The following is a 14,001-nucleotide window of genomic DNA, read 5'->3' on the forward strand; positions in this document are numbered from 1 at the left end:
TTTAAAATTGATTGGAATCCGAGTAACTTTCTCAGTATAATTGCAACCTTCAACTATTACATTTCTGTGGTTATTGTTTAATTAAATAACAGTCCTCCCATAGATATGTTGTAATCTCATTTTGTGCTGTTACATCAGCCATAAAGTATTATGCAGTGCATATTGTGCTGCCACCATGTGTTGTTTGTGAACTACAATATTTATGTTAATTTGTTCAGCCAACCCCTTCCATTTGTGACGTACCTCCTGTTTCTTCTTTACCCTGAATGTTCTATCACTTCCAGAGCACCATTCACATGCAGTCTCCTCTCATGGTAGGACCATTACTGTCTTTGACCTTGAAATACCGTCCATTTCATCATCTACTACATCTTGTCTGCTGTAATCTTCTCTGCATGCAAATAAAGGTCCTCGTGGATGATAAAATGGTAATTTCATGAGTTCTGCTATCTGGCAAAGGCTGTTAACAGTGATAGTATCCACTTATACAGGCTAGGCACAGGGGTCTCAGCAAGGGGGTACATCATTAAACAACAGTCAGAGTCAGAATAGTCAAAGACAGTAGAATTCCTACAGCCTGCAATCCATATGTGTGTGTCATATCTACAAGCAAGCTCAGTGCAATCTGCCATCTTGTGAAAGCACATGGTCGCACAAGCTTAATGCAAAATGTTAAAAATGTCTAGACAAGGCTCTGAACACTCTTTTATCGCTGAATCAACGCAGATGCATCATGCTTCTGACCACACAGATGTACAAGGAGCTGATTCTGCTGAGCAGAGTGTAAAACCCAAACGCACAATGAGACCAACACAGAAAATCAGAGAAAACTATGAGACAATTAGAGATGAATTCTCCAGTAATCTGTCAGACCTATGCGACAGAACTGCACACTTCATGTCAGTTTTCCCATGCTTTAATGATAATCCTGCTGAATTAAGGACTATAGATCGCCTATCTGCCGCCTATGAACGTTACCAGCGGCTGTCTGCAAAATACACAGCCTTCTTAAAGGACTCTAATATAGATGACTCCTCAGCAGAACTAACCAAGACTGATGCACTAAACCACCTAAGAGGTCTCCTAGTGCTAGATGCAAAGGATAAGGCAGAACTCTGTATTGCTCAACTGCAGGAGACCAGATCTCATAGATCCACATCAACTAAACACACAGCACGTTCTTCTAGATCCTCTCGCTCCAGGACTTCAACATTAAGTGACAAGCTGGTAGAAGCCCGTGCATGTCTAGAAGTAAAGAAAGTGCAAGTTTCCTTTGCCAGAAAGGAAGCTGAAATAGAAGCTCAGAGCAAGACCCGCAAAGCAGAGGTGGAAGCTCAGAGCGAGGCCCGCCAAGCAGAGGCGGAATCCCAAATAAAGATTCTTCGAATAGAAAGGGAAGAAGCAGCTGCCCTAGCAAGGCAAAAGGTCTTTGAACAAGTAATGAAGGAAAGCACTGATTCAGATTGTTCTATCCCAACAGAAATGGAAGATCCAGTTGAACGCACAAGTAAATATGTGCTAAAGCATAACATTTGCAATGATACAGAGCCATCTTCTGTACCTCCTATGAACAACACTGTTCTGACTCTCAACACAGAGACCTCAAACCTGCAAAAGCCTGAGCCTCTTCAACTCCACAACACAAGTGCATCAACACTTCAAACCGCACCACCTCCTGCCTATGACAAGGTGACTTCCAGCAACAAGCAATGGTTTAATCAACAGCCAGCACAAGCCTTAGAGACTAAACCACAGCTGAATCGTCTTGGAATGTCATTCAATCCTGGTACACCTCACCCTTATTCACCAGAGAACTTTCACACCCAAGGGGTCCCACAAGTTTCTTTGGCACCAAGGAGTGAGAGATCAGATCTCTCTGACTTTGCCAGATACATGATTCTCCAAGAGCTCATCAACACTAGCCTCTCAAGGTTTGATGACTGTCCAGATAACTACAGATCCTGGAGATCAACCTTCAAAGTTGCTATTGCTGATCTCAACCATACCACCAAGGAGGAACTTGATCTACTCATAAAGTGGCTGGGGCCAGAATCTGCAGATCGTGTTAAAAGACTGAGAACAGTACCTGTTGGCTCTCCAGATGCAGGTCTTGCTGCTGCATGGGCAAGACTTGAACAAACCTACGGAAGCTTGGAAGCAATAGAGAATGCTCCATTCAAACGACTGCAAAAGTTTCCAAAGATAGGCAACAAAGATAATCACAAGCTTCAAGAACTAAGTGATATCCTCATGGAGATAGAATTGACAAAAACAGACCCACGTCTACCTGGTCTAATCTACCTGGACACCTCCCATGGTGTCAATCCAGAGATGTTAAAACTGCCATACAACCTGCAGGAGAAATGGACACAACAAGGCTCAAAATATAAAAGACACTATAATGTATCTTTCCCTCCATTCTCATATTTTTACAGGTTCATCAGCGAACATGTCTGGACAAGAAATGATCCCAGCTTCAACTTCAGTTAATCCAGTGTGCCTGCTCCACCACCATCATCAAGGTATGACAACACAGCAGCTAACCACAGAGACTTATGTGGAGCTGTGTTTACAAAAAAGACGGACATCTCACCTCCTGTACCATCTGCCCAACAGAGTGGTTCAGGTGATGGAGATAGATCCTAATCGTCGGTGCCCTATTCACAAAAAACCTCACCCTCTTAGGAAATGTCGTGAGCTTAGAGCAAAGACTATACAAGAGCGGAAAGAGGTTCTCCAAAAACTTGGAATATGCTACAGGTGCTGTGCTTCTTATGATCATTTTGTTAAAGACTGTAAAGCCTTTGTCAAGTGCACAGAATACAGTAGTGACAAGCACGTTACAGCTATGCATCCTACTCCACTTCCAGGCAATCCACAGCAACCACCTGCATCCAACTCTGCTTCAAATCATGGCAGGGAGCAACAAAGTCATGCTCCAGTCACAATAAATGTTTCATCTTCATGTACTGAAGTGTGTGGGAAAGGTTTAGTCACAAATGCTGTGCCAAGATATGACTAGTCAAGATATATCCAGAGAGTCAACCTGAAAAAGCTACCAGGATGTATGCCATAATAGATGAGCAGAGCAAAAGATCCCTGGTCAAACTCAAATTCTTTGATGTCTTTGGCATACAGGGACATGCAACACCATATACTCTTAACACCTGTTTTGGTCATGTAGAGACCTCTGGCAGAAGAGCTGAAGGGTTCATGATCTCTCATATCAAAACAAAGAATGGCATACCATTGCCATCATTGGTGGAGTGTGACCAAATACCAGACAACAGGGAAGAGATTCCCACTCTAGAAGCTGCATATCATCATCCCCACTTAAGGCACCTGGCTACTGAGATTCTTCCAATGGACATGGATGCTGACATCTTAGTCTTGCTGGGAAGAGACATTCTTAGAGTTCATAAAGTATGCCAGCATTGCAATAGACCAGGGGTGTCAAACTCAATTTCATTGAGGGCCGCATCAGCATTGTGGTTGCCCTCAAGGGGCCGGGTGGGTATCGCCAGGGTGGGTGTGGCCTACTGGGTGGGTGTGGCTAGAGTGCATATGGCCTACTGGGTGGGCATGGCCAGCTCTACATCGTTGGCATCAAGGGTGCCTATGGGGGCCTGGGCAGGAGTAGGACAGATCTGAGGGTCTCTGGCAGAAGGAGGGTCTCTGGGCCAGGGCCAAGGCAGTGGGGGCCGTTCCCTCACTGTTTCCAGGATGGCTTCGCGGGCCACATGAAACCACTTTGCGGGCTGGATCCGGCCCCCGGGCCTTGTGTTTGACATGTCTGCAATAGACCTTATGATGCCCCATATGCACAAAGACCTGTATGACCCAAAAATTGTCATTCAGAGGCAAGAATCTGGACTAGCCACAGCAATGATACTGGGACCCATCAATCCATAGATCAGGAATGAACAGAGAAAAACTAAAGTACAAATTTAACTGCAAGACCTGAAGATTCCAATGGTTTGAAGAGATTCTTCTGGATTTGTAGGTGACAATGCAAGAGGGGAAAAAAGAGAGATTTAGCTACAATTAGTGAAAGAATATAGATGGAGAGAAAAAAGGGTTTATAAAGAATTCAGTTAACCTCTCTGCTCTTTTCAGTCTTACTGTCCAGTTTGACACAGAACTGACAATTAAATAAAAAGCTTCAAACATGAGCTTCTCAAATCCTTCCAAAAACTTTCATGTGTTAATACATTTTTAAAGCAACTAAAAAGTTTAATACATGAGTATAATACATGACTTGAACATAACCAAAGCATTGATATTTAATTTTATTTAAATCAAATTTACTTCTTCTCAGCCCTCATCACACTATAGAATAGCAAAATGCTTGAAAAAAGATTGCACAATCACTTGTGGGGCTTCTGGTCATTCTGGCTTCGTTTTTGAGAGAGGAATTCTTCATCGTTTCAGCTCTTCCCAGATGCTAAACATTGATGGGCATGTGACAATTCCCTCATACATCTTCAGGCCTTGGAATGAATAATGTTCCCTCTTTCTCCATAGTTACTGGTTGACTCAGGTCTCAGTTGTACACTGAGAATGCAAATTTGATTACTTTTGGGGTGCCCCAGTTCTACACCAAGGGTATACATTTGATTTTTCTTTTATTTTTTCATTTGCGCTTGGGGAAGCAGCACCTTTTGAATGTCTTCACATCCTTTTCAGAGCTATGACCAAGTGGGAAAAACATGACAATTGGGGAGCAGGAAGCACATTACTAAAAAAATAAAATAAAATGAACCTGTATAAACATAAATTCAAAAACCTATAGATAATAATTATAATGGCACATGCCCATTGTTTTTATTTTCGTTACTAAATTCATCTCTCTGTCTAGGCCTTTAAGTTAGAAGGATGAAACAGACAAAAAAAACCAACCCTTGTTTCAGAATTCAGTCTGTGTACATTGGATATCCACAGACTAAGCTCACTAAGTCTATAATTAGCATACATTCTCACCCAAATGTATGTTTGTTTTGGGGATTGACTTCTCACGTCAACACATCATGTTATGGGAAGTAACAGTATGGTGTCGGCCGAAGCCCTTTCCACACTTTATAGGGCTTCTCCCCTGTGTGTATCCTTTGATGGTATGTAAGTTCACTACTTGTCTTGAAGTCCTTTCCACACTCCATGCACTTATAGGGCTTCTCTCCTGTGTGGATCCTTTGATGGAGTGTAAGATGAGTGTTTGTTCTGAAGCGCTTTCCACACTCCGTGCATTTATATGGCTTTTCCCCTGTGTGGATCCTTTGATGGGATATAAGTTCACTGCTTGTTCTGAAATCCTTCCCACAATCTATGCATTTATATGGCCTCACCCCTGTGTGAATCCTTTGATGGGATGTAAGTTCACTGCTTGTCCTGAAGTCCTTTCCACACTCCATGCATTTATAGGGCTTCTCTCCTATGTGGATCCTTTGATGGGATGTAAGATGACCGTTTGTTCTGAAGCCCTTTCCACACTCTGTGCATCTATATGGCTTTTCCCCTGTGTGGATCCTTTGATGGCATGTACGTTCCCTGCTTGTCTTGAAGCCCTTTCCACACTCCATGCATTTATAGGGCTTCTCTCCTGTGTGGATCCTTTGATGGGATGTAAGATTAGTCTTTGTTCTGAAATCCTTCCCACACTCCGTGCATTTATAAGGCATCTCCCCTGTGTGTATCCTTTGATGGCATGTACGTTCACCTCTTGTTCTGAAAGCCTTTCCACACTGCATGCATTTATATGGCTTTTCCCCTGTGTGGATCCTTTGATGGGATATAAGTTCACTGCTTGTTCTGAAATCCTTCCCACAATCTATGCATTTATATGGCCTCACCCCTGTGTGTATCCTTTGATGGGATGTAAGTTCACTGCTTGTCCTGAAGTCCTTTCCACACTCCATGCATTTATAGGGCTTCTCTGCTATGTGGATCCTTTGATGGGATGTAAGATGACCGTTTGTTCTGAAGCCCTTTCCACACTCTATGCATCTATATGGCTTTTCCCCTGTGTGGATCCTTTGATGGCATGTACGTTCCCTGCTTGTCTTGAAGCCCTTTCCACACTCCATGCATTTATAGGGCTTCTCTCCTGTGTGGATCCTTTGATGGGATGTAAGATTAGTCTTTGTTCTGAAATCCTTCCCACACTGCATGCATTTATATGGCTTTTCCCCTGTGTGGATCCTTTGATGGGATATAAGTTCACTGCTTGTTCTGAAATCCTTCCCACAATCTATGCATTTATAAGGCATCTCCCCTGTGTGTATCCTTTGATGGCATGTACGTTCACCTCTTGTTCTGAAATCCTTTCCACACTGCATGCATTTATATGGCTTTTCCCCTGTGTGGATCCTTTGATGGGATATAAGTTCACTACTTGTTCTGAAATCCTTCTCACAATCTATGCATTTATAAGGCATCTCCCCTGTGTGTATCCTTTGATGGCATGTACGTTCACCTCTTGTTCTGAAATCCTTTCCACACTGCATGCATTTATATGGCTTTTCCCCTGTGTGGATCCTTTGATGGGATATAAGTTCACTACTTGTTCTGAAATCCTTCTCACAATCTATGCATTTATATGGCCTCACCCCTGTGTGTATCCTTTGATGGGATGTAAGTTCACTGCTTGTCCTGAAGTCCTTTCCACACTCCATGCATTTATAGGGCTTCTCTGCTATGTGGATCCTTTGATGGGATGTAAGATGACCGTTTGTTCTGAAGCCCTTTCCACACTCTGTGCATCTATATGGCTTTTCCTCTGTGTGGATCCTTTGATGGCATGTACGTTCCCTGCTTGTCTTGAAGTCCTTTCCACACTCCATGCATTTATAGGGCTTCTCTCCTGTGTGGATCCTTTGATGGGATATAAGTTCACTGCTTGTTCTGAAATCCTTCCCACAATCTATGCATTTATAAGGCATCTCCCCTGTGTGTATCCTTTGATGGCATGTACGTTCACCTCTTGTTCTGAAATCCTTTCCACACTGCATGCATTTATATGGCTTTTCCCCTGTGTGGATCCTTTGATGGGATATAAGTTCACTACTTGTTCTGAAATCCTTCTCACAATCTATGCATTTATATGGCCTCACCCCTGTGTGTATCCTTTGATGGGATGTAAGTTCACTGCTTGTCCTGAAGTCCTTTCCACACTCCATGCATTTATATGGCTTTTCCCCTGTGTGGATCCTTTGATGGGATATAAGTTCACTACTTGTTCTGAAATCCTTCTCACAATCTATGCATTTATATGGCCTCACCCCTGTGTGTATCCTTTGATGGGATGTAAGTTCACTGCTTGTCCTGAAGTCCTTTCCACACTCCATGCATTTATAGGGCTTCTCTCCTGTGTGGATCCTTTGATGGGATGTAAGATTAGTCTTTGTTCTGAAATCCTTCCCACACTGCATGCATTTATATGGCTTTTCCCCTGTGTGGATCCTTTGATGGGATATAAGTTCACTGCTTGTTCTGAAATCCTTCCCACAATCTATGCATTTATAAGGCATCTCCCCTGTGTGTATCCTTTGATGGCATGTACGTTCACCTCTTGTTCTGAAATCCTTTCCACACTGCATGCATTTATATGGCTTCTCTCCTGTGTGGAACCTTTGATGGATTGTAAGTTGACTGTTTGTTGTGAAGACCTTTCCACACTCCATGCATTTATAGGGCTTCTCTCCTGTGTGGAACCTTTGATGGATTGTAAGTTGACTGTTTGTTCTGAAGCCCTTTCCACACTCTGTGCATTTATAGGGCTTCTCCCCTGTGTGTATCATTTGATGGGATGTAAGTTCACCTCTTGTTCTGAAATCCTTTCCACACTCCATGCATTTATATGGCTTCTCTCCTACGTGGATCCTTTGATGGGATGTAAGATGACTTGGTTTGCTGAAGCCCTTTCCACACTTCCTGCATTTATATAGCTTTTCCCTTGTGCTTATTCTTTTATAAACAGTCTTATTTCCATCCTCAGTGCATTTATTTGGCTTCTCTCCCATGTGAAAACTTTTCTGTGACATAAGAGACCTAATTTCTTGAGAAAGTGTGAAAGTCCAATTGTAATTTTTTCCTTTGTCTTTGGATATATAATCTTGTCCTTTGACTTGGGATTGATAGTGCTCATTTACATCTATTGTATCTTTGAATAGTCTTAAACTTTTCCCAATGTATTTTTTCTTTATTTTTCCTTGTTGATCAATAAAGTCCTGCATCTGTGCATCAATGGAAGATGAGCTTTCTTTATTCCAATTATTTGAAGTGTTTCTTTCCTGCCTTTGGAATCCCGTCTGAATTGCAGGCTTCTCCATTACGTCTCTTTGTTTGAACACTTTCATTAATTCTCCAGCGACTTTATTGTCATTCTCATTATCACCTTGAAAGGGAAAGAGAAATGAAAGTGATAGAAATGTTAGGGGAAAAGATCACTCTGTCAGAAATCAGATAGGGGAAAAGATCACTCTGTCAGAAATCAGATAATCCCTGAGTTATGAACCTTCTCTTAGCGAATGTTCCAATTTACACGATAATCTCCCAGTAGTGTTTACGAAAAACTTGTGAAATTACGAATGTTTCCACACTACGGCAGTCATTCACTATTAGGAATGAGCACAGTAGCACTGCAGCATTCACCCTAGCTATTTCCTCCCCCCGCACCCCAGTCTCCCTAAACCAGAGGCTGGCAACCTGAAACAGTGAAAGAGTCATTCGGAACCGGTTCCGTCACACACACAAAAAAGTGGGAGCCGAAAAATGTGCGTGTGCATGCATGCATGCATACATATGCGTAAAACAAGCACCAGCTCTGCCCCCATTTCTTTCAAACACGAAGGCAGCAACTCTCCAAACAGGGCAGCAGAGGTTTGGAGAGTTGCTGCCTTCGTCCGCATTTCTTTCATAAGCAAAGGCAGCAGCTGTCCAAATGGGGCGGAGGAGGTTTGGAGAGTTGTGCAGGTCTCCAAACCTCTGCGGCCCCGTTTGGAGAGCTGCTGCCTTCGCGTTTTGGAGACCTGCGCAGCTCTCTAAACCCCCGGCACCCCGTTTGGAGAGCTGCTGCCTTCTTCCGCGTTTCTTTCAAAGGCGGAGGAAGGCAGCAACTCTCCAGATGGGGCGCCGGAGGTTTGGAGAGCTATGCAGTTCTCCAAACCTCCACCGCCCTGTTTGGAGAGGTGCTTCCTTTATCCGCATTTGAAAGAAACGCGGAAGGGAGCAGCTCTCCAAACGGGGCGCTGGAGGTTTGGAGAGTTGCGCAGGTCTCCAAACCTCCACCGCCCCGTTTGGAGAGCTGCTGCCTTCGTCCGCATTTGAAAGAAACATGGAAGAAGGCAGCAGCTCTCCAAACGGGGCACCGGAGGTATGGAGAGCTGCGCAACTCTCCAAAACGCGAAGACAGCTCTCCAAATGGGGCTGTGGAGGTTTAGAGAGCTGCGCAGGTCTCCAAACCTCCGTGGCCCTGTTTGGAGAGCTGCTGTCTTCATCCGCATTTGAAAGAAATACGGATGAAGACAGCAGCTTTCCAATCCTCCGGCGCCCCGTTTGGAGAGTTGCTGCCTTCATGTTTGAAAGAAACGCGGAAGAAGGCAGCAGCTCTCCAAATGGGGCACCAGAGGTATGGAGAGCTGCGCAGGTCTCCAAAACACAAAGGCAGCTCTCCAAACGGGGCCGCGGAGGTTTGGAGAGCTGCCTTCTTCCGCGTTTCTTTCAAACACGAAGGCAGCAACTCTCCAAACGGGGCGCCGTTTCTTAAAAAAGCAGACGAAGGCAGCAGTTCTCCAAACGGGGCCGCGGAGGTTTGGAGAGCTGCGCAGTTCTCCAAACCTCCTCCCCCCATTTGGAGATCTGCCGGCTTCGTCCATGTTTGAGGAGATAGGCACCACAAGCATCGTGAGAGTTCAGGCAGTCATTCTCTGCAAAAGAGGATGGGTACCTGAACTCGCAAGATATTACAGCACATAGGAGCTTCCGTTGACCCTCCTATGCCTCAAATCCAGGAACCCGGCAGAGAAGAGATGGATCTTTTCAAGGTAAGTCAATCTGCCATGGCAGAAATGGAGGGGGAAGCATAAGATATCTTTGTGAATCGTGGAGGCCTTGGGGGCCTGTTCCATCACTAGGCCTTCCATGGCCTTCCCCACCGAGATACCTCATGTGCAAATAATGAACCGCTTATTTCCCCATGCATTCAATTAGCAAATATGTGGATGAAAGCAGGAGGTGATCTTCTTTGAGGTACAAGATTTATTCCCATGAATTTTTGAGTTACAAATGAAATGGGCAGGCTCCATTATATTCGTAACTTGAGGACTACCTGTAATTGCCTTCAGGTATTTTGCCAGATTCCAATATATTGTATGTTTGTATAATTATTACGGTTTGGTATAGAAATGATAATACCACTATTCATAAAGCATAAAAACTTGTAAAAGGCTGTGCTGGACCAATATGTAACTCTGGTCCATTATATAGCTAGATTAGGAATTAAGAACTGTGTTAGAGCATTTAGCATTTTAAAGGGTTAAACGCTGTCTCTTTAAGAGATGGACTCTGGGAAATGTAGTCTACTTGTTAGTGAGTCCTATATCTTATCTAGTCAGTGGGAGGAGCTTCAAAGTTTATTACAGGATGTACTGGCTACGTGCCAGGGTGGTTAAAGCCCTTGTCTAATCAAGCATCATGCAAGCATCTATTGACATCCGTAACCATGCCTAGCTGAGATGGGGAATTATTCCTTTTTACCTACGAGAATGGACAGATATGACTATGACTGGATGTATCTACTGCAAAGTAAGTCCCTGCTTAGAATTCCTGGACAATAAATATTTGTTTAAAACCATTTTCATTTGAGTTTATTCTGTCTGGATCAGAACTATAATGCATCTCGGTTCACGGTTCCAGAATAAAGGCATTAAGTCAAAAAACATGAGTGGCAATTCTTGATAGGACTGATACGGAAGCATCTGGGCCAAAATATTTGAAAACTGTTTGATGAAGTTTGGTATTACTGCAAACCAAGGAATTACTTTGTTACTAATATGTTTAAATAGAAATACAAAAAACAAATACAGATTGCCATTGACCTATTTCCTTAATAGGAGCAGTGGAACAGCATGACTTTTCCTTCTCCCTCTGAGGAGAGGATTTGGAGATGATTTCATAAGAAGTAATCCGTGGCATCTGACTACAAAGTGTCTTCCTGAACTGCCTGACTGCAGAATAGGAAACCCTTACCAAGAGAGGCCACGTTCTTATAATTGTCCAGCATGACTTCCCAATGCAGCGTTTTTTGGTGAGGATCCAGCAGAGACCACTCCTCCTCTGAGAAATACAAAGCCACCTCCTCAAAGGGCAGAAGACCCTCCTGAAAGGCAAAAAAGTACAGAACAGATTGAGGAGGAACTATAGGATCTATCCTATTGTTTAGAAATTCCCAAAGCAAAGCTATGAACTAAGGTAAATGGCTATGTTTAGTGGGATTCCATAGTTTAGGTGAGAAAGTGGACAGAAGAAAAAACTTTTGATTGAAGATATGTTTTAGACAGGTTTCATCAACTTGAATGATTTTGTAGGACTTTCAGTGCAATTCAGTTAAGTAACCCCAATTTCCTTCTGGATCAACCTCAAGATCCTTCTGGATTTACCAAATATCCAGCCAGCCAGCCAGGATCAATTCATCCATCCTCAATCAAAAGGGACTCAGTGTCAGGAGACAATCAATTAGCAGGTGGCCCTTGGAAAACCCACCAATCAGTGACACTAACTTGTTTAACCTGGGTTTAAAGGCATAAATGTCTCTGTAGAGGAAGGGATTCTTTGTAGAATTTTATGAAGTGGCTAAGAAGGAGCAATCCTGTTCATCCTGAAGACCTTCATGAAAGAGCTGGGAGAGATCAGCCATGGATCTGTGTTGTGTGCCATCAATATCCAGAGACTCTGCCCCTCCTCCGATTGCAAGGAAACTGCTAGTAGTCTGAGCCATTGAGTAAATAAGAAAATGGAGAACATTTTTTTGAGGAAGGCATTTCTTAGCCTTTGCAAAGCTGGATAGTTTGGCCTCCAAATCCAGGCAGGACTCAGGGGATTAAAAGGTATTTTGCAAGCCAACAGTGCCTTGATTATGTGCACTTTCAGAACAATTTTTATTTGGAGGAATGTCCTGGGATTATAAAATCTTTCTTCTTAATCACTTATTTTCTTATCAATGATTGTAAATAAAGCTTTTAAAAATGTTAATATCCTGGTGTGAATATTTAAATACTTTTGAGGATCCTTGCACAAATGCAATTCAAAGAATTACAGAAAGAATGGGTGCCATGAAAATATCTGTAAAACATTATTTACTGAAAAGTTGGGAGAATAATTACGGGAAAGTGTTTTGTTTTTAAAGTAGTAGTCTTAAAAAAATCCTAAAAAAATCCCCAATCAAAAGCTGAGGGGACAATGGAAGAAGACAGTAGACAGTAGACAGTAGTCCTCTACTTACAACAGTGATTGTTCAAAGTTACAACGGCACTGGGAAAAATCGCTTATGCCCAGTTTACACACCCACGACTGCTGCAGCTTCCCCGTGGCCACATGACCAAAATTCGGATGCTTGGCAACTGACTCATATTTATGACGGTTCCAGGGTCCTTGGGTCATGTGATCACCTTTTGTGAAGTTCTCAGAGCAAAGTCAATAGGGGAGCCAGATTCACTTAACAACCATATTACAAACTTAACAACTGCAGTCATTGACTTAACACATGTGGCAAGAAAGGTCGTAAAATGGAGCAAAGGTCAGTTAACAAATGTGTTGTTTAGCAACAAAAATTTGGGTTTCAATTGTGGTCATAAATCAAGGACTACCTCTACTATGTACATCAGCTGATTTCCTGAGGGAAAAGGAAAATACAAATCTAGTAAATGAATGTTTACTTTTACCTGAGCTGGAGGTTCAATCATGGTTTCCGTTCCCCCAAAACAAAACGTCAACTTCCTTCTATTCTGCCCTGTGAGGGAGATAGAATTTCAAGAAGCATGATTAATGAAATGCTATAGAAAACACAGAAGATAAGAAAGTTAGGATTTATCAGAGGAATGGAAGGATCTTATTATTACCTCTTGAGGTGTCCTGATTTGGATCTTCCTGAGAGATCCTCCTGAAAAACAGTTCTTGAGGGAGATTTGAAGGATGCCTCATTCTTTCAGGATCTCTGATGTCCATTGTAAAGGACTTGACATAGTATGAAGGAGAAAAGAATTAATGGTCATCAAACATCATGAAGTGGTTTTTTACTGCAAAGCACTCAGTATCGATCAATTAGGCTGAGAAGTAAGAAATAAATGGCTCTGCAAGATCTTTCTTCTAGAAAGGATAAGCAACTATAGAAAGATTAGTGAAGCATGTCCACATAGTATGAATGCCAGGGAACTCTGGTATGGATGTATTAAGAATTTGAATATGTTGATCCAATGGCAAAGAATTATGTGTATAATATAATGCCTGAACAACAGGAAGATATTTGGGTGAAAACTTTAAAATTTCTATTAAATTATAATTTGGAACAATTTTTTTTAAAAATTATGTATCAATTCTATTTAATGCATGATAACCGGCCAAAGATGTATAAAGGAAATTCAAATACATGATCAAAATATAAATGTAAACAAGAAACCTTTTTCCATTTTGGTGGACAAACCAAAGAAATACTGGTGTAAGATTTATATTTTACTGCAGAAGATTCTCAAAGTGGGTATAAAAACAAAACCAGGGACTTTAATAGACAAAGAGATTGAAAAACAATCTCAAACTTTGCTGTTTTATATGTTGAGAGCATTAAGAATGCTTTTTGCACAAAAACGGAAGGATACATTAATTGCCATAATGGAGAAGTTGCTGGAAAAACTGACGGACCTAGCAGAGACGGCAAAATTAACTGCTTTAGTTAAAGAAAAGAACACATCCAACCTTGTTTCTACTTGGAAATCACTTCTGGATTTTTATCTTGGG

The 14,001-nt window shown here is 42.3% G+C and overlaps 1 protein-coding gene across 1 annotated transcript in view; it reads right to left on the reverse strand.

Annotated features, from left to right (window-relative positions):
* Positions 1-2,334: 2,334 nt before the first annotated feature.
* LOC310634801 (uncharacterized protein) overlaps positions 2,335-14,001 on the reverse strand; it is a gene marked incomplete at its 3' end in the record, with an annotated part of 44,896 nt that continues 33,229 nt past the window's right edge. The window contains exons 6-10 of the mRNA XM_083353337.1: positions 13,110-13,224; positions 12,933-13,000; positions 11,242-11,371; positions 7,275-8,389; positions 2,335-2,352 (exon numbers count right to left, since the gene is read on the reverse strand). Coding sequence (XP_083209463.1) covers positions 2,335-2,352; positions 7,275-8,389; positions 11,242-11,371; positions 12,933-13,000; positions 13,110-13,224 — 1,446 coding nt within the window. The remainder of the gene's footprint in view (positions 2,353-7,274; positions 8,390-11,241; positions 11,372-12,932; positions 13,001-13,109; positions 13,225-14,001) is intronic.

This window comes from Vipera ursinii (genome assembly GCF_947247035.1).
Source record: "Vipera ursinii genome assembly, chromosome: 2".
NCBI lineage: Eukaryota > Metazoa > Chordata > Lepidosauria > Squamata > Viperidae > Vipera > Vipera ursinii.